The sequence below is a fragment of the Ornithorhynchus anatinus genome, chromosome 2 (assembly GCF_004115215.2).
Source record: "Ornithorhynchus anatinus isolate Pmale09 chromosome 2, mOrnAna1.pri.v4, whole genome shotgun sequence".
Taxonomy (NCBI): Eukaryota; Metazoa; Chordata; class Mammalia; order Monotremata; family Ornithorhynchidae; genus Ornithorhynchus; species Ornithorhynchus anatinus.
Window position 1 is genome coordinate 159,789,882 of NC_041729.1, and position 21,712 is coordinate 159,811,593.

General features: G+C 42.3%; 1 protein-coding gene across 6 annotated transcripts in view; it reads left to right on the top strand.

Annotated features, from left to right (window-relative positions):
- Window positions 1–21,712, top strand: part of USP15 (ubiquitin specific peptidase 15) — a 120,143-nt gene that overhangs the window by 34,624 nt on the left and 63,807 nt on the right. For 5 of the 6 annotated variants that reach the window (XM_029052328.2, XM_029052332.2, XM_029052329.2 and 2 more), the window contains exons 3-5: window positions 6,558–6,688; window positions 15,233–15,359; window positions 21,249–21,394. In XM_029052328.2, coding sequence (XP_028908161.1) covers window positions 6,558–6,688; window positions 15,233–15,359; window positions 21,249–21,394 — 404 coding nt within the window. Of the gene's footprint in view, window positions 1–6,557; window positions 6,689–14,374; window positions 14,436–15,232; window positions 15,360–21,248; window positions 21,395–21,712 lie in introns of those variants that run through there. The other variant, XM_029052334.2, reaches the window with a different exon arrangement.

Consider the following 21,712-nt stretch of genomic DNA (forward strand, 5'->3'; position numbering starts at 1 on the left):
AAGCGCTTAACAAATGCCATCATAATTATTATTATTATTAACTTCCCTGGGCCTCAGTTATCTGTAAAATGGGGATTAAATCCTCCTCCCTCCTACTTAGATTGTAAGCCCCATCTAGGAGAGGGACTGTGTCCAACCTGGTCACCTCGTCCTACCCCAGGGTTTAGAAGAGTGCTAGGCGTATAGTAAGCACTTAACAAGTACTATAAGCATCATTCTTATTATTATGTCTATCGAGCTCTGTACTGAGCGCTTAGAGGAGCTCACCAGAAGCAAAAGACATGGTCTCCTCACTCAAGGCATAACAGTCTACTTGAAAGCGATGGGCAGACATAAATTATTCACCAATATAGAGAGCAGGAAAAAGAGCCGGGGTCATGGGTTCGAATTCCGCCTCCGCCACTCGTCAGCTGTGTGACTGTGGGCAAGTCACTTAACTTCTCTGTGCCTCAGTTCCCTCATCTGTAAAATGGGGCTTAACTGTGAGCCTCATGTGGGACAACCTGATTATCCTGTATCTATCCCAGTGCTTAGAACAGTGCTCTGCACATAGTAAGCGCTTAACAAATATCAACATTATTATATCGCATATAGCAACATGGTGAAATAACTGAGTAAATAGGTGAAATGTACATATGGATGCATATACACTCAAGACTGCCATAACTCTAAAAAGCAGCGTGGCCAAGTGGACAGAACATGGCCGTGGAAGTCAAAAGGATCTGGGTTCTAATTCTGACTTCATCACTCATCTGTTTTGTAACCTTGGACAAGTCTCTTGGCTTCTCTTTGCCTCAGTTACCTCATTTGCAAAATGGGGATTTAAGACTGTGAGCCCCACGTGGGGCGTGGACTCTGTTCAACCTGATGAACCTGTGCCTACCTCAGCGCTTAGAACAGTGTCCGACACACAGTGAGTGCCTAACAAATGCCATTAAAAAAGAAGTCAGGTCCTGACTCAGCACGACCAAAGAGGGCTCAACTCATCCGAATCTTTCAAAGCCCGAGCCGAGTCCTCCCAAGCATCCCTGAAATGGGATTGAACTCTAGGCTGGAAGCTCACTGTGGGCAGGGAATGTGTCCGCTGTTTTGTTGTACTCTCCCAAGCCCTGTGTACAGTGCTCTGGCACGAAGTGAGCGCTCAATAAATGCCACGGACCGAATGAACGAAACTGCAGGTGACTCGGCCAAGCTCTTGCCGCCCCGACTGAGCCCGCTCAACCCCTCCAGGCCGTGGCAAAAACCCCGCACCGCTGAACCGCGCGAATGCCTGGACCGTAAGCTCGTTGTGGGCAGGGAATGTGTCTGTTCTAGTGTTTTGCCGGATTCTCCCGAGCGCTCAGGACAGTGCTATGCACACAGTAAGTGCTCAATAAGTATAACTGGCCGAGTGGCTGGTCGTCCGTAAAAGCAGTACAGGGGCCTCTCGTGTTGGGAGGGCGTGGAGGCGGAAGGTGATAGAGCCAGTAGCAGGGAGAGGGGAGGCGGAAGAGAATTTCACTGGACAAACTTGGCGTGGGCCAGTGCTCCGAGCGAACGAGCAGAGCAGAGGACCAGGGGAATCCCAGAGAGCAAGAAGGCTGCTGAGGAGAGGACAGGAACAGTGAGAAGAAAACGACCTGTAGAATTGGTTAGAGAAGAGAGACGGAACCGATGGGTTCATTCGTCCGTTCAGTCGTATTAATTGAGCGCTTACTGTGTGCAGAGCGCTCACTAAGCGCTTGGGAGAGGACAGTGCAACAGTAAACAGACACATTCCTTGCCCACAACCAGCTTAAAGTCTAGATGGGGGGAAGGACGTTAATAGAAGTAAATGACAACTCCGGTCATAGGGCTGGGGGGCTGGGAAGAGGGATGAATAAAGGGAGCAAGTCAGAGCGATACAGAATGGAGTGGGAGAAGAGGAAAAGAGGGGCTTAGGCCGGGCAGGCCTCGTGGAGGAGAGTTTGGAACTGGGGGTGTGGAAGAGAACAATCCAGTAGAGTTGGTAGACACGTTCCCTGCCCGCAGGGAGCTCACCGTCTGTGGCGGGGAGATGGACATTACAGTGAATTACTGATGGGGAAATGTGAGAATATAAGGCTGTGGATGTAAGTGCTGGAGGGCGCTGAAGGTGGGGTGAATATTTAGTCTTACAGGGTATGGCATCAAGTGCCTAGGTGGTGCAGTAGGGGGAGAGAAAAATCGTATTCTCAGATTCCTGGCAAATTCTTGGCAGGTTCCAACTACTTTTTGGTTTGTTTTGAGGTTTGTGGTTTTTGGGGCTTGTTTTTTTTTAAAAGTGCAAGCCTGACACGTTCGGAGAAACCCATATGAAATCAGAGCGACCTGTTATAATTTTGGAAGATGATCTCTGAAGGAGTTTCTAAATTTTCATGAGACCCACCTGCAAAGTGAGAGGAAAGTTTCACTAAACCATTTATTCTCCTGATCCCCTTTCCTCGGTCTTTGCTTTACGACTTAGGAACAGTTGATTCAGTTCAATCATCTTTATTGAGCGCTTACTGTGTGCAAAGTACTGTACTAAGCCCTTGGGAGAGTACAATACAACAATAAACAGACACATTCCGTGCCCACAACGAGTTCACAGTCTAGAGGAAGAGACAGACGTTAATCCCGGCTCTGCCACTTGTCAGCTGTGTGACTGTGGGCAAGTCACTTAACTTCTCTGTGCCTCGGTTCCCTCATCTGTAAAATGGGGATTAACTCTGAGCCTCACGTGGGGCAACCTGATTACCCTCTATCTACCCCAGCGCTTAGAACAGTGCTCGGCACAAATACCAACATTATTTTTATTATTATTAATACATTAAGGTAATGATTTTCCATTAAGTATGGAATTTGTGTGTGGGAAGGGTTGTTTTTTCAAAAGGGAAAAACAGCGTGGCCTAGTGCATAGAGCATGGGCCTGCGAGTCAGAAGGACCTGGGTTCTAATTCTGACTCCGTCACTTGTCTGCTGTGTGACCTTGGGCAAGTCACTTCTCTGCCTCAGTTAACCTCATCTGTAAAATGGGGGTAAAGACTCTGAGCCCCATGTGGGACAGGGACTGTGTCCAACCTGATTAGTTTCTATCTACCCTAGCGCTTAGTCCAGTGCCCGGCACAAAGTAAGGGTGTAATAAATATCATTCAAAAATAAAAGCAGAGGATGTGGGGAGGGGAGGTTCTCACGGAAACTTTAAACACTATATAATAGGGCCACATTTAGATTGAGCTACCCTGCTGAACACTGGACATTTTTGAAGGTGTGGAGCCTTAGTGAAGTGACTTTGTTCCTTCATGCCCACTCCCGCCCGTTTCGATTAGCCTAATATTTGGGAGGAATTCCCCCAAAATGGTCACCAGTGAGGTGGGGTGTTGGGAGTTGTGAGGGAATGTGTATTGTTTAGTTTCTCTCTGAGCCATCTGGTTGACAGTTTCCAGAAATTGGAAATTTGTTTGGTCAATTTCCAGAAATTGAAAATTTATTAATGCTAAACAATTGACCAATTTCATTTAGCTCTTTATAGTTTTTGTTTTGGTGGGTGTAGTAGACACTTTTTTTGCCTACAAAATAGCAGGAAACATGTGATTTCTGGACTTTGGCTGTAAAATATTTGAATTGTGCTTTCTGATTCTGATTTCTGTGTGGATGATTCCGTAATCTACCCCTCCAGCACTGACCTCTCTCCTTCTCTCCACTCTCACACTTCTCTCTGCCTTTGGGACATCTCTGGATTCATTCAGTCGTATTTCATTCATTCATTCAATTCATTCAATTCATTCAATTTATTGAGCGCTTACTATGTGCAGAGCACTGTACTAAGCACTTGGAATGTACAAATGGGTAACAGAGACAGTCCCTGCCCTTTGACGGGCTTACAGTCTAATCGGGGGAGATGGACAGACAAGAACAATAGCAATAAATAGAATCAAGGGGATGAACATCTTATTAAAACAATAGCAAATAAATAGAATTAAGGCAATGTACATTTCATTAACAAAATAAATAGGGTAATGAAGATATGTACAGTTGAGTAGATGAGTGCAGAGCTGAGGGGATGGGAAGGGAGAGGTGGAGGAGCAGAGTGTGTGCAGAGCACTGTACTAAGTACTTAATTTGGATGGGCCACCAACATCTCAAACTTAAGCATGTCTGAATAACAACAACTTTCCCATCATTGTACACAACCCCACCACCACCCTTCCTGCCTTACAAACCCCTAATCGTGGCATTATATGTGTCTCATCTATCTAATTCAACCACCTTTTCAGCCTTCTCACCACCAAATCATGTGGCTTCTGCCTTCACAAGTTGGTGATTTTTTTTTTTATGATACTTGTTAAGAGTCTATTGTGTGCCAGGCACTGTACTAAGCCCTTAGGTAGATAAAAGCTAATCAGGTTGGACATAGTCCCTGTCCTTTATAGGACTCACGGTCCAAGGTGGAGGAGGATTTAATCCCCATGTTGCAGATGAGGAAACAAGCTCAGAGAAGTGAAGTGACTTATCCAAGGTCACCCAGGAGGCAAATTGGTGGAGGTGGGATTAGAGTCCAGGTCCTTTGATTCCCAGGCTCGTGATCTTCCCGCTTGGCAAAACACTGGTCACTTTCCATCCAAAGTGCTACCATGCTGGTCCACCCATTTATTTTTTACCTGGACTACTTCATCAGCTTTCTCACAGACTTCCCTGCCTCCAATGTCTCCCCACTCCAGGCCCTACTTCAGTCTGCTTCTCAAATCATTTTTATAAAAAAAAGTTCCATACCTGTCTCCCCACTCCTCATGGACCCCCAGCGGTTGTATAGAGGAGGGGAAGTAGAAGAAGGGAAAGCGGCAAGGGGCAGATACAGGTCAAGGGTCAGAGAAGGCAAGAAAATTAATCCATGAGACGGGATATAAACCTTATCGTGGGCATTGCTTAAGCATCCGGATCCACCCACCTCAGAGGGTCGTCACGGTCCTTTAGACTGGAAGCTCCTTGTGGGCAAGGAACACGTCTACTTCCTCTGTTATATTTTATTTTTCCACGAGCTTATTACAGTGCTCTGCACACAGTAAGTGCTCAGTAAAACCACTCAGTGGTTGATAATGCCTTTATGACGTTTTTCCCGAAGATCAGGGACATATTGGAGTTTCCAAATGGCAGCCACTCTACCAGCCAAAGCTGCTTGCAGTGTGGTAGATCATATTCCCTTCAAGGATAATTTCGTCTTCCACTAGTCTCTCCCACATCCTACCTTTCGCCCACATCCTGCCTCTGGTCTGGAATACCCTCCTCATTATTCGCCCCCACCCCTTCAAAGCCTTACTGAAAGCACATCTCCTCCAGGAGACCTTCCCTGCCTAAGCCCTCCTTTCCTCTTCTCCCCCTCCCTTCTGCATCACCCTGACTTGCTCCCTTTATTCATTCCCCTTCGTAGCCCCACGGCACTTATGTCCATTTCTGTATTCATTTACTTATATTAATATCTACCTCCCCTCTAGACTGTAAGCTCACTGTTTATTGTTATATTGTATTCTCCCAAACACTTAGTACAGTGCTTAGCAAGTGCTCAATAAATATGATTGATTGACTGTAAGCTTCTTGAGAGCAGGGATCATACCTATCCATTCTCCCCAGTTGTACCAGTAATAGCTTTTAGTGAAAGCTTACTGAGTACAGAGCAGCGCGGCTTAGTGGAAAGAGCACGGGCTTGGGGGTCAGAGGTCGTGGTATCTAATCCCAGCTGTGCTTCTTGTCAGCTGTGTGACCTTGGGCAAAGTCATTTGACTTCTCTGTGCCTCAGTTATCTCATCTGTCAAATGGGGATGAAGACTGTGAGCCTCACATGGGACAACCTAATTACCTGGTATCTACCCCAGCGCTTAGAACAGTGCTTGGCAAGCAGCGTGGCTCAGTGGAAAGAGCCTGGGCTTTGGAGTCAGAGCTCATGAGTACAAATCCCAGCTCTGCCACCTGTCAGCTGTGTGACTGTGGGCAAGTCACTTAACTTCTCTGTGCCTCAGTTACCTCATCTGTAAAATGAGCATGAAGACTGTGAGCCCCACAAGGGACAACCTGATTCCCCTGTGTCTACCCCAGCGCTTAGAACAGTGCTCTGCACATAGTAAGCGCTTAACAAATACCAACATTATTATTATTAGTAGTAGTAGTAAGCGCTGAACAAATACCAACATTATTATTATTATTACTAAACCCTGGGAAAAAATGCACAACTGGGAATTAGACCCAGTCCCTGTCTTTTGGGGAGCTTAATATCATGCCCTGCACGGACTAAGCGCTCAATAACACTGTTGATTGATTGCTGTTCAGTTTACCCCGTGGCCATAAGTGATGTAGGAGGGTACACTTGGAGACTTGCGGGCTTGGTATCGAAATCCATCTATTTCTTCACTCTTTCTTTTTGCCTCGGTATAATTCTGTTCTCATCAAAAGGTAATCGTATGATAGACTGGCTACAGTTAGGGAAGCAGCTTGTGTTTTACTCGGAGCATTTTCATTCACTCACTCACTAGCTCTTGAATGGTATCACCTGTGTTTTGTGTTAAAAGTCCTTCCTTACCTTGCAGATGGTGATGCTCAGGCCCTTAAGGAGCATCTCATTGACGAGTTGGATTACATTTTACTGCCAACTGAAGGCTGGAACAAGCTCGTCAGCTGGTACACACTGATGGTGGGTCAGGAGCCAATAGCCCGCAAGGTAATTGGAACAATTTTGGTTATTGGTAACAGCAGAGGTTGTGGGGTTATCAAATGGAGTTTTACAATGCTTCAAGGTGTACTAATAATCAGTACCATTATAAATAAATTGGATTGACCGACTGGATAGTATTTTTTGTTTGTAACGGACTGCTTAGTGGAAAGAACATGGACCTGGGTGCTAATCCCAGCTCCACCACTTGCCAGTTGGGCGACCTGGGGCAAGTCACTTCACTTCTCTGTGCCTCAGTTTCCTCTTCTGTAAAATGGAGATAAAATACAAGTTCTCCCTCCCCTTTAGACTGTGAGCCCCATATGGGACAGGGACTGTGTTTTACCTAATTATCTTATATCGATCCTACATTTACTATAGTGCTCGGCAAACGGTAAGCGCTTGACTGACGACCTGGGTTCTAGTCCCAGCTCTGCCATTTGTCTGCAGCTTGACTTTGGACAAGTCACCTAATTTCCCAGGGCCTCTGTTACCTGATCTGTAAAACGGGGAAGAAGACTGAACCCCAAGTGGGGCATAGACTGAGTACAACCCGATTAGCTTGTATCTACCCCAGTGCTTAGTACGGTGTCTGGCACATAGTACTTAACAAATACCATTTTAAAAATACCACAGTTAATACTATTATCATCGGAAGACCAAGATCCATCAAGAAGAATGATCTTGGAAACTGAATATTTTCATGTCCCTCATTCAACTGTAAGCTACTTAAGGGCCGGGATGGTGTCAGGCTGATGGACACTCCCGAGGGCTCAGCCCAGTGCTCTGCAGCAAGTAAGCGCACAGTAAATACGGTGGATTGATTGATTATAGTATCATTTTATACTTGTATGACAGAATATTGGAATTTAATGGCAAAGAATTTTGTTTGTTGGAAGATCGATCATTTGAAAAAACTGAAAATAGTGATTATTACACCTTATTTGTTCTCAAGTGTTACAAGTATTCTCTAAAATGTAGACAGGATCAGGTGTTCTATACAATTTTAAGATGTGAAAAAATTCCTAAGTTAGGGAAAGCAGCATTGTTATGGAGGAAGAACCCCACGAAGCATTCACATCAGTCAGTGGAATTTATTGAACACTCACTGTGTGCAGAGCTCTGTACTAGGCACTCGGGAGAGTATATTACAGCAAAGTTGGTAGATACGTTCCCTGCCCACAAGGAACTTAGTCTCGTCTTCAAATAGATCTGCCAATCTTAAACAGTGGTGATTTTTTTTTTTTAACGTGGATAAAGAATAAATCAGGCTCTGGATGTAGATGTCAGAGGTGAACAGATAGTACCTTAAACCTATTAAATCATTAACTCCTAAAGTAGCTGGTTACATTTAATTATCAGGACCTAATTAGTGTTTGTAGGTGAGCAAAAAGCCATACTCAGAATTCTCTTGTATTGGTGAATTGTTAATTTCGTGGATGTTAATTATTTGGGCCCTGGGAAGTTGTGATTTTCGTCGATCTTTCCTTGTGGTCTCTAAATTGGAATTCCTCGTAGACACTAATTCCAGATAGATACTAATTCTATCTGGATATACATTCAGATGTATCCCTAGGAACAAAAAAAATCAGCAAAGCTACCTATTCAGTTAATCCATATGTGATTACATGTCCTTGTCTTTGCTGGCATGCCAATAAAACAGTGTTTCATTTTTCAGTTGCACAGGACATTTTCCATTACCTTGCAGTGTTGGAAGAGATCCATGGTGAAAACCCTTAGAGTAACAGGAGATCAACGTGCAGCCTCATAGTTACTGTACCCTAAGTCATATTTTGACAACCCCATGCTCCAGCACCCCTCTGCGTGTCAGTCAATCATATTTATTGAGCACTTACTGCCTGCAGAGCACTGTACTAAGCACCTGGGATAGTGGCATCCACCACCCACTTTAACAAAGAGCAGTAGGGAAAGTGGACCCATGAATCTTGGGGTAGTTGACTTTCGGAAGAGACAGTACTGCACAACACTGATTTTGGTGGAAGCGTTCATTCATTCAGTTGTATTTATTGAGCGCTTACTATGTGCAGAGTACTGTACTGAGCGCTTGGAATGTACAATTCGGCAACACGAACTGTCCAACCACAGGCTCACAGTCCAAGCGCAGCAGCAGGCCTGGAAGCTTAGCAGTTAGAAGCAGCAGAAAACAGCCTTGTCTAATTCGAAAAGCCACAGAAGTTCAAGTGGTGGGGAGGAGGGAAGGGTCATGACCCCAGATCATCCAAGGGCTGGGCACTTAGGATGTTGTTTTTTTAGGGCATCCCTTTCTAGCCCTGAGGTGGCCTCCTTTTAATGGCTTTAGTCCTTGTCCATTCTGCCTGGAACAAGGTTCCCAGGCAGGAATAGAGAAGCAGCGTGGCCCAGTGGATAGAGCACAGACCTGGGAGTCAGAAGGATTTGGGTTCGAATCCTGACTCCGCCACTTGTCCGCTGTGTGACCTTGGGCAAGGAGCCCCACGTGGGACAACCTCATTACCTTGTTCTACCCCAGTGCTTAGAACAGTGCTGGGCACATAGTAAACATTTAACAAATACCATCATCATTACTTATTGGGCTTCAGTTCCCTCATTTGTAAAATGGGGATTAAGACTGTGAGCCCCTTGTGGGCAGGGACTATGTCCAACCCGCTTATCTTTTATCTACCCCAGTGCTTAGGATAGTGCCTGGCACATAATAAGTAGTTAACAAGTACTACAGTTATTATTATTATTACTCTTACGACAGCTTGGCGCATATCTCGGAAAACCTGAGGCACTCGCTGTCCACCCCAGGTTTGTCTTCTCCAAGGTCTCGGGTTGGTAAGGGCCCACCAGTGGAGCTCTGCATTTTGAATCGCCAACAGTTGGTTCTACCCCTATTTTGCCCCACATTACCTTCAGCGTGGCTCAGTGGAAAGAGCCCGGGCTCGGGAGTCAGAGTTCATGGGTTCAAATTCCAGCTCTGCCACTTGTCAGCTGTGTGACTGTGGGCGAGTCACTTCACTTCTCTGTGCCTCAGTTCCCTCATCTGTAAAATGGGGATCAACTGTAAGTCTCACGTGGGACAAGCTGATTACCCTGTATCTACCCCAGCGCTTAGAACAGTGCTCTGCACATAGTAAGTGCTTAACAAATACCAACATTATTATTCATGGTCATGTGGATGAGCTAGCTATACATTCATAATCAAACCTAGTCCAACTTGAGACTATTGGAATTTGATCTTGGCCAATTTGAGCAGCACTCATGGGTATTTCCAAGAGCTGCATGAGAAAGTTCTAAAATATTTTTAACTAATTTTAAAAATTAGACCAAAACCAGCCTAAAATTCACCTGAGTGTCAACAGTCAGTGTGATAATAGTTATTGTGGTGATAATAATTATATTTTTTAAGCACTTAATATGTGCCAAGTGCTGTATTAAGTGCTGCGGAAGATAGGTCGGACATGATCCTTGTGCCACGTGGGACTCACAGTCAGAGCTTATAACCCAGTTAACAAGGTCACTTAAAATGAGAGCCCAGATATAGCAGTGCTGACTCTTTGGTATTGGGGAGGTGTGTAGGCGGGAGTTCCTGCCTGATTGGATACAGCAGGAACTCTCTGGGCCCTAACAGGGAATAGGTGGAAGAAAACAGCGGAGGGTTACACAGCGGGTAGGAGAAATGTCAATCTGACTCCAGTCAGCCCGGAAGTCCTTGCACTAGATGCTTAGTACAGTGGTCTGCACACAGTAAGCGCTTGTAAAAACAATCGATTGATTCCTGAAGTTAGGAGAGAGGTGTGTGTGCGAAAGGAAAAGAGAGGAAACAATGAAAAAATAGGGGTGAATACAATAACAGAAGAAGGCGGGGGGGAAAAAAATCATTATGATAATATAAGAAATATCATGCTGGGCCAGGTCAGTGGCCTGACCAGCTCAGTAGGAAGAGAAACTGAGTGAAAGGAACTGAGTGAATAATTGCTTTCCATGACATCCGTCGTCATGATGAGGGAAATACCCATCCAGAATTCTGAACTTTTCTCTCTAATACCCCTATCACCCATGAATAGATTTAATTCTTGTTCCTTTAATATCCTTGGTTTTCCTTCTGATAAGCAGAAACCCTTTGCCATCAGCTTTATGACACTCATTCAGCTCTCCCTCTCCTAGGTTAGCTCATCGATCTCCTGCTACAACCCAGCCCACACACTTCGTTCTTCTAATGGCAATCAACTCACAGTACCTCAATCTTGTCTCGTCACCACCAATCCCTTGCCCGTGTCCTCCCTTTGACTTGGAATTCCTTCCCCCTCATATCCGCCAGTCCCCCGCTCTCCGTGTCTTCAAAGCCTTCCTAAAATCCCATCCCCCCCCCCCCCCCAGAGACCTTGCCTAACTAACCCTCTTTTTCCCTACTCCCATTCCTTTCTGCCTCACCTATGAACTTATATGTTTACTTTTTAAACACTCGCTAGTCACCCCACCCTCAGCAGTTAAGTACATATGTGTGATTTATTTATATAAATGTATGTTTCCTCCTATAGGCTTATTAACTCCTTGCAGGCAGGGAATGTTTCTACCAATTCTGCTGTTTTGTAGTCTCCCAAGCATTTAATACAGGGCTCTGCATACAGTAAGAAGTCAGTAAATGTCATTGATTTTCCCTTTCTGCCCTCCTCTCATTGTCAACTCTGCTCTTGACTGTGTACCCCTTAAATACTCTGACTCTAACCCTAGCCCCACAGCACTTATATAAATATCCTTATACTCTCCCATTTCCCCTATCTGTAATTGATTTTCATGTCCCTCTCTTCTAGTAGATTGTGAGTTCCTTGTGGGCAGGGATCATGTCTACCAACTCTAATATATTGTACTTTCCCAAGTGCTTAGTACAGTGCTCTGCACACAAGTAGGCACTCAACAACTATCAATTCATAATAACTCATCATGGACTTTGCAGATTTATCGAAACCTCTCTTAAACCCCCCTACCTCCTTCCCCTTTCATTTTGTTAAAACAGGAAAAACAAATAAGGAAAAGCCTGAAGTTGATTTGTGTGCTCAAGATTTAATTCACTAAGATCTATGTATTTTTTTAAATTCCACATGATCCTGATTTCCAGTTACCAGCCTGTCTTTAGACTGTAAGCCCCCGATTAGACTGTAAGCCCGTCAAAGGGCAGGGACTGTCTCTATTACTGATTTGTACATCCCAAGCACTTAGGACAGTGCTCTGCATATAGTAAGCGCTCAGTAAATACTATTGAATGAATGAATGAAATTTTGCTTCGTGTTTATTCGGTTGAGTAGGGCTGGGGTGAACTTAAGTTCCCACCCCACCTCGTCTCAACTCTTCTCCCTCAGGCTGCCATCCCAATTACCCTGTGAGGAATGGGATGCTGAGGGGGCCCCTGCCTATGCCCTCCATGCCAAGGGAGGGGTCAGTTGGGACAACACAGTAGCTCTCCCACAGGATTGCCCCCATAGAATGACCCGTACACCTGTTTGATTCATTTCTCCGATGTGGATGGGAGGCTTAAGCATCTTTTAACTGTTTCAAAAATGCCATCCGTTTAATTCTCCCCCATCACAGAAGAAAACTTCTCCTCACTGGAAGCTGCTCGGGCAAGGATATTTAGCTTACAACTTGCCACCTGTGATGATGAGTTTTTGGAGCCTGGATAAAATATTTTGGCTGATAAAATAAAATAGTTTTGAGAGCCTGGATAAAATATTTTCACCAGGGCTTTAGGTCAAGTACGAAGGAATCATTGTCAAGTGCGAAGGAATCATTTTCCAAATCTATCTCCCACTTGGCAGTGGGCACCAAGCAGGAGAGGAGGACTGGTCTTTGGCATATTGATACTCAGGCTCCAGCAGGAACGCTTCTGCTCCTGTGTGGTTGAGGTTAACCCAAAGGGTGAGAGAGTGCAATTCCGTTGCAGCACAAGGTTCATAAAGGCTATCAATCAGTCGTATTTTTTATTATTATTATATTGGTATCTGTTAAGCGCTTACTATGTGTAGAGCACTTTTCTAAGCGCTTGGGAGAGCACGGTACAATATAGTTGGTAGACATGTTCCCTGCCCACAACAAACTTACAATGTAGCAAGCCTATGAGGAATTGCTAACATAACCTTTTATGTCCTAAGAGGTAGGAATAGTCCCTATAGGTTCTTATAATAATAATGTTGGTATTTGTTAAGCACTTACTATGTGCAGAGCACTCTTCTAAGCGCTGGGGTAGATATAGGGTAATCAGGTTGGCCCACGTGAGGCGCACAGTCTTCATCCCTATTTTACAGATGAGGTCACTGAGGCCCAGAGAAGTGAAGTGACTTGCCCACAGTCACACAGCTGACAAGTGGCAGAGCCGGGATTCGAACCCATGACCTCTGACTCCCAAGCCCCGGCTCTTTCCACTGAGCCATGCTGTTTCTCTTATCCGTTCTCCACCTTGATTGAATAGCCCCACTGTCATAATCTTAAATACCTGACAGGTCCAGTTAACTCCCACCCTCTTAGTCTGTGACTTCTCGGTGGTACAGAGACTATATTTCTGATATGGAGTTTGAGTGTGTGATCTGATTTCCTCAGTGATTCCAGGTTTTTTTCTGGTCATTTTGGCTCTCCAAATTAAGGGCGAAAGTGTAGTTATATGGCATAAACTTGTTTTTGTATTGTATGTGTCTACCCAAGTCTGTTTCTAGTTCATTTTGGATTCAGAAGAGTTAAAGACTGGGTCACATTAGTGGATATCACATTCTTATGTATGACAGAAAATGAGTGTAGGGAAAATGTCAGATTTTCAATAGAACCCTTATCCCTGTGGTGACTCTTGTTGATTCAAAGCAACATTTTTTTTAGATACTCCCAGTTCCAAATTCAGTTGTCCAGACTCTCAGGTGAGCTACTTTCTCAAGATAGCCTCTAGTGAAGCAAATTTTAGAGCAGAGTTTTAAACCCCGTCTGAACTTCAGTGAATAGTTGTTTTGGTATGTGTTGCTTTTTTTTCCCTAAGAACCATTTCACAGCAATACTTTTTTTTTCTGTTTTTTTTAAAGAGGAAATCAGTTGTACACAGTATTCTCACAGGAAAAATCAGATGTCTACTTGAAATAAAGAAATTTAGAGTACCTAAGATCAATACGTATTGTTAAAGTTTCTGCAAGAACTCTACCGGCATTTGGGGGAAAAAAAGACTTAGGTGACTTTTGGATTCTTTTAAGAAGAAGAATCTGATTTGTATAAATCAGCCTCCCCTCCTCCTTCCATCTTTCCAACTGAAAAATGTTTTAGGGAAATAAGGGAAGATTTAAAACTAGCCCAAAGGAGTAGCCACAGCGTATGCCTTGTTTCCGAAGTGAATTGGGGGTAGCTAAGAATTTTGATCATCGCCGAAGGAAGAGCACCTGTGTGAACAAAAGTAAATCAAATTACTTTTGCTTAGCCCTGTGAGAAGTTTGAAAATCTGTCTTGGATTTAGCCAAGACATGGGAATTTCAATCATCTTTAGACCTAGAGAAGACTCTAAGATTAAGACAAGGGTAGTCAGCGCCCCAGAGGATTTGTTGGTGATATGAATTGGACCAGTAAGGAAAGTGACGAGACTAGTTAGCACCACCCCAGGGCAATCGTTTGGGGCCTCCCCCTTTGCCATATTTGTGTCATGTATCTCACATATCAGGCCGACGACTATTTTCAGAAACAGGACTGCGTAGCTCAAGTCCCGCAGTTACCCTTTGGAAGATCAAAAGAAAATCTGTTTATTTTAAAGGTGACCCTGAGTCTGTCTCTGTCTGTCTGTCTCTTGCTGTCTTCTGGTGTGAAGTTTGATTTCTTGTCTGTTTAGCCGCTTTATTATCTAGGCCGGGATCTTACAGGGAAGGTAAAGGTCAAACTAAAACTCGTCACAGGAAAGTTATGCTAAATCTAACATATCAATTACAGGAGCCTAGTAGGATATTTCGGCTTCTAATTCTGGCTGATTATGATTTTCGTTACGTGAAATGTCAATATTTAATATGCAGAATGGCTACAGTTTGCGGCAGTTGTTTGTAATAAGGTTGTCTAGCTAAAGAACTATGTTGTTAGTTTCCTGCGTGATTTGATTCAGGAACTGAAAATTTCCAACCTGTAATATTTCAAGGAATTTAATCACTTGTGAGCCCATGTCCTAAAGTAAATGCTTTTGTTGCATCACTTGTCCTAGATAAATGTATCCAAGTTTCTGTGTGTGTGTGTAGATATGTGCTCACAAACCTATCTGTACATATATAAGTAGAACTGTGTTTGAATACTCTACTGTACTTTTCTTTAGCTTTGTTATCTACTACATAAAGCCCTGAGCATTCAGTTTATTTGATACTGTACTATAATTCCAAACTTGTTGCTTTTATATATGTTTATTGTTTTTAATATATTTTAGAGTAGCTGGTACTTTTTATTGTAAAAAAACTGCATTCCATTTTATTTTCTAGTAATTCCATATTTTAAAAAAACTTGGGATATGTAAAGTGTACTTGGGAAGATTCGATCAGATAATATCACTGATGTCGATTTGTTATTTTTCAGGTGGTCGAACAGGGTATGTTTGTAAAGCACTGCAAGGTAGAAGTATATCTAACGGAATTAAAGCTGTGTGAAAATGGAAATATGAACAATGTTGTAACCCGAAGATTTAGCAAAGCTGATACAATAGGTATGCGTGACCATTTTCCAAGTTGTGTAACAGAATAATTCATTTTTCTTTTAGCAGCATTTTGAACTTGAAAAGTTTGGCCATTTGTTTGGCTTTTTAAAAGAGAAATTAACTGGGAAGTAGTTCTCAAGGGTTAACTTGAAGTAATAACAAGTAATTTATGCCTCTTTGTGCAGTGATCACTTGAAAATAATTTTAGACGAGTTAAGGAGTTTAGCCATACATGGCTGGACGAATTGTAAGGCATTTGATGAACATTAGTCTGAAAATGAGAGGGTGCCTATGGATACGGCATTTTTCAACTGGATGTATATGTATCTCATGCTCCATTTTTCTCATCCTACGTCAACCCTTTAATAGAACTAACAATGTGCTTAATCATACAAATTGAATAATGAAATTACCCAAAGAAAGAACTGGCTTCTAAAAGTTTGGTAACTTTGTTACTATTTGATTTTCAACTTAAACTACCTTTCTGTCTGTTGTTGAGATGTGCCTCTGACCTCAAGTAACTAGATGTATAAAAATAAAGCACCGTATTTTTCATATGGATCCACAGAGTGGGCATTTGAATAAATGGCGGCGGTATCCATTTCAGACTTTCAAAATATTAGGCGAGTATGGAGCTTTATGCACACCACATACCCACCCAGTTCAGCCAGTTTATCGCTTTCACCCATTTCAAAATGGGCTTTTTACCTGCGGTTAAAATCAACTTTTCAAATTATCATTGTGGTCCATTTGCCAGAAATAGGAATGCTTTAAAAAGTGAGGTGAGAGTTTCCAGATGGCATTGATTCCGTAGAATTCCGACAATAATTCCATTAAAACTAGCAACCCACAGTTGTTTCTCCAGGAGTAGCCACCAGGCCAGACCATGGAGGTTAGTTCCGGCTCAGTTTATTTGGGATGATAATTCTTTATTTGGGAATTTTGGAATTGTCTTTCTCCAACAAAACAATTAATTAAAAGACAGAGAACATTCAGTGTGTTATATCTGAGTGAATGTTTGAGTCATTTAATCCGTGATGGTATTAATTGAACACTTGCTGTGTGCAAAGCACTGTACTCAGCAGTGGGGAGAGTCCAACAGAGCTTGTAGACTCGGTAAGACTCTGTTCTACTGCAAATAGTCAAAGTAAACTTTTTATCGTGAGTAAATCCAGACAGTAACCTCGGCTAAAGGAATCTAGGTGGGTGAAATAGGAAAGGAGGCTAATGCAGTGACTGGATGCTGTTCCTTTGGAGCCCTCTGAATAAACTCTTTCAGAGAGTCCTAAGCAAGCCTGTCTTGTACAAGGTGGTTTAAAGAGGTAGCTCATTAGGATCATCTGATAGCCCTCTGTATTATCATTATTAAGTGCCATGGAGTCGTGTCCGATTCATAGCGACTCCTCGGATATACTTTCTCCAGAACGTCCTGTGCTCTGCCAAAGTCTGCAACCTTTCTAATGGCTCTTCCATTATCGTCGCCGTGGTCTCTATCCATCTAGCTGCCGATATGGCTCTTCCACGTTTCCCCTGGACTTTTCCTAGCATTAGTGTCTTCGCCAGAGAATTAGTCTTCCTGATTATGTGTCCAAAATGTGCTAACCTAAGTCGAGTAATTTGACCTTCCAAAGACCACTTTGGTTTAATTTGCTTCAAAATCCATTCATTTGTCTTTTGGGAAGTCCACAGTATTAGCAAAAGCCTCCTCCAACACCACATTTCAAAAGAATCTGTAGGACTTCTAAATATTCATTCATTCATTCAATCGTATTTATTGAGCGCTGACTGTGTGCAGATCACTTTAGTAAACACTTGGGTAGAGTGCAGCATAACAAGAAACAGACACATTCCCTGCCCACAATAAAATATATTTGTACGTGTAATTGATTTATTTATATTAACGTTCCCCCCTCTAGATTGCAAGCTAACGTTGTGGGCAGGAAATGTGTCTGTATACTGTTAGATTGTGCTCTCCCAAGTGCTTTTCCAAGTATAGTGCTTTGTACACAGTAAGCACTCAATATACATTCAATATACATGTAAGGACAACTCCCCAAGCATGCTGAGTAATAAAAAGCCTTTGCTGTAGCATACTTCTTAATGGGGAATTTCACATGAAAGGCTTACACATCGCCTTTTAAAAGATGGTATTTGTCATTTATATCAGTCAGTGGTATGTATTGAGTGCTTACTATGTGCAGAGCACTGTACTGAGCACTTAGGAGAGAGAACAAACAGTACAACAGAATTAGCAGACCTGCTCCCTGCCCATAATGAGCATATTTTCAGTGACTCTAAGTATGTCTCACTTTAGAGACTGCCAACTCTTTGAATAAGACAAGTATGGCGAGGAAGGGATCTAAATAATTAAGGTATGAACCACTGTACTGAGTGCTCTGGGGTAGTTAGAAGTAATCAGATTAGATATGGTCTTTGCTCCCCAGAGGGCTCACAATTAAGTTGGCCACTTTGAAGAAAGGTGAACTAGGACAAAAATGCACTCTCTGATTCTCATCAGTAATGGGGGAACCTGTAAGATTCCTACTCTCCATACTCAGATCTTTCTAAAAAAGGAATGGGGTGGCAAAATCAAGATTGGAATTAATAGGTGGTAGGAAACGTAACAGCTCTCAAACCATGACTGTATTTTTCCTGCATTTATCGTTCAGATGCTGCCCTTTTAGTGCGATATTAATAAAGTCAGAGTGTATCCAAAATAGTGCAACATGATCAGTGTCACTGTTGATGGCTTTTTTTGTGAATTCTATCTGGGCTAAAGTGTGGTTTGTAAACTGATGAATATATTTTGGTACTTTCATTTCCCATTGAGTGTATGTATACACAGAGATGAATGAAAGTAGTTCATTGAAACAAATTAATTTTTTATACCTTCCAGTGAAATAATATACTAGTAATGATTTGTCTTTTTCATAATGTCTCAGAAATTAACTTTTTTCTTTTTGGTCACATGAAGATTTTCACATTTGGTCTTTTGCCAGCAAAGCAATGTATTAGGGAAAGTCATTGTGGAAAATGACATTTATCTTTGAGTGTAAAATGTAAAAAAAGTTTAAAAATTTAATATAAAAACACTGGTTCAGTTCATCAACAGTGCAAAATTGTGTGGTAACGTGTTTGATCGCCTGCAGATTCTTTGTAAGATAAGCTGAAAGTTAAGAGCAGCGGGGCCTTTTGGATAGAGCACAGAATGGGTAAAAGCTGGGCTCTGATTCTGGTTCCTTCACTTGCCTACTTTGACATTGGGCAAGTCACTTCTCTTCTCTGTTGCCTCATTTTAGTCATCAATAAAATAGAGATGAACTAATTGTTCTCCCTCCCCCTTAGACTGTGCACCCATTAAGGGACAGGGACTGGATCCGATCTGATGATCCCTGTATCTGTCACTGTGTTTAATAAAATGCTTGGTTCTTAGGAAGAGTTTTAAAAATACCATAGTTATTTTTTATGCTCAGTTTATAAATGATAGTCTTACCAGTTTCTGTTAATGCTTATAAAGTCCCTCCAAATTAGTTAGCAAGAAGAAATCGAGTGATACCTTTTTGCCTTTTTTTTACATTGGTGCATTCATTTTATAATACAAGAGCGCATTAATAGCTAACCATCTTTATAAAGTGTAATTTTAAAGGACAATTCAGAGAAGTCTTTTTTAGGCTCCATTATTGCACTCTGCAGTACCTCACTTCTCTGGGAAGAATTGAATCTTTAGTCCAACAAAGGTTTTCCAATGGTCTACTGGTCAAATTAGGACTTGAGAGATCTAATCTCGTGTTTTGTATTGATGTTGCTAGGAATGTTTATCTTTTAAACACCTGAACAAATCTTGCCTTGAAATTAGCAGTGAGTTTCACCAACTCCACCCCAAGTGTACATAATCCTTGGGCTGTTAGAACGAGTACAGTGCCTGGCCTTTTCTGTGCCTTTGGTGCAAGTCTGACCCCTCCATTATTAGTCAGTCAGTTGTATTTATTGAGCACTTACTGTGTGCAGAGCACTACACTGAGCGTTTGGGAGAGTGCAATATAACAGACACATTCCCTGGCCGCAGAGAGATTACAGTCTAGAGGGGGAGAGCAGACATTAATATAGATAAAGAAATAGCAGATCTGTACATATGCTAGCTAGTTGGCCGGCGACAGGACTCGAAAAGAGGGATAGCAATAGGAACCTGACTTCCTGCCTCAGAAAGCCCTCCTTACTTTCATCTGTGGGAGGTTGAGTGAAGCATGGCTGTGACTCGAACTCTGCCCCTCCCCATCCTTTGAAGGATGCATGAGGACCATTTTGGGAATGCCAACTATGTGGCGTGGTGGATAGAAGGAGGGCCTGGGAGTCGGAGGGCACGAATTCTAATCCCGGCTCTGCCACTTATCTGCTGGATAACCTCCGGCAAGTCACTTCACTTCTCTAGGCTTCAGTTTCTTCATCTGTAAAATGGGGATTAACTGTGAGCCTCATGTGGGACAACCTGATTACTATGTGCTCTGCACATAGTAAGTACTTAACAAATACCAACATTATTATTATTAAAATGGTCGTTGAGACTGTAAACCCCTCATGGGACAGAGACTGTGTCCTTCCCGATTTGCTTGTAGCCACTCCAATGCTTAGTTCAGTACCTGGCCCATAGCGCTTAACAAATACCACAGTTGTTATTATATGTGGAGGAAAGTGGCCATAGAACGTAATAGCTATTGTTTGAATGAAATCCAATTTTTTAATGAGATTTGGGCCAGAGACCTTGAAGAAGTTCAGAAGTACCAAATCTCTCTTTCAACTGAGTGTATTCAAGCTTGGATTTATTAAAAAGGGAGGCTCAACTGACAGTATAAATCAGGGTGGTGTTTTTTTCCATATTCATTTTCAGTGGCAAACATTGGACTTTAAAAGTCTTTGTGTCAATTTGAAAGAAATGGAAATTATTTTTTAAACTAAGTTGACTGAAAATATGAGGCCTTTAAATACAGTATAATCACATTTGTTATAATCAAATAGTTCATATTTAAAGTTTTTTGTTATAATCACATTTGTTATAATCAAATAGTTCATATTTAAAGTTTTTTGTCAGTCAGTGGTATTTACTGAGTGGTTGCTATGTGCAGAGCAATGTACTAAGTGCTTGGGAAAGTACAGTATAAAAGAATCAGTGGTCACAATCTCTGCCCATAATGAGTTTACCCTCTTACCCATAATGAGCATATAGCCTAGCAATCTGTCTAGTTTACAGCCTAGCAATCTGTCTAGTTTACAGCCTAGCAATTATGTTAGCAATTGGTAAATTCTTAAATTTTGAAAAGAACTTAAGAATCTTAAATTACCTTTACTCTGGAAATACGATCCTTAATTTTTCCTGAAATCATTTTCTGGCGATTTGTCAAACTGCCTTTCCTTAGCAGTTCTCGGGCTTGTTTGAAAGTCTTGAACGACAGAAGCAACTTGGCCTAGTAGAAAGGGCATGGGCAAGGGAGTCAGAGGACCTGGGCTCTAATCCCATCTTCCTCACTTGCCTTCCTGGTGACCCTGGGCAAGTCACTTAGCCTCTCTGTGCATCAGTTTCCCCATCTGAATAAATGGGGATCAGATACCTTTTCTCCCTTCTCCTTAGACTATGAATAGCCCCATTTGGACAGGAACTGTGTCTGAGCTACTTAGAGTGAACCTACCCCAGTGCTTAGCAGAGTTCGTGACATGTCCAACCCAATTTGCTTGTATCCACAGCAAAACTTAGTATAGTGACTGGCACATAGTAAGTGCTTACCAAATACCCTGATCATCACTATCCTGTGCTAAGTACGTACCAAATATCCCTGGCGTCTGTTTCAGCTGACTTTTAAGAATAAAGTTTCCTTACATTTCCATGTCTTTCCTTCCTGAATGCAGATACGATTGAAAAAGAAATTAGAAAAATCTTCAATATTCCAGATGAAAAAGAGACCAGATTGTGGAACAAGTACATGAGCAATACATTTGAACCGTTGAATAAACCAGACAGTACCATTCAGGATGCCGGGTTATATCAAGGACAGGTATTGTTTAATAACTTTTTCTCTTTGTTTTCGGACACGTTCATTGCCTTGAGCTGCTAACAAGAATTCCTCACAGCAGTTTTCTTACTTCCTTTTTTCGTCCTCACTGATTTTTCATTCCTATTTTTACTCCCTTAAAATTAAATGCCACTTAAAAACTTAAGGAATTCAGTATTAAAACATTGTAAATCAAACATATTTATTGAGTGATTACTGTGTGCAGGGCATTGTACTAAACGCTCAGGAGAATAACCACAACAATATAACAGACTCCCTGCTCACGAGATTATAATAATAATGATAATGATGGCATTTGTA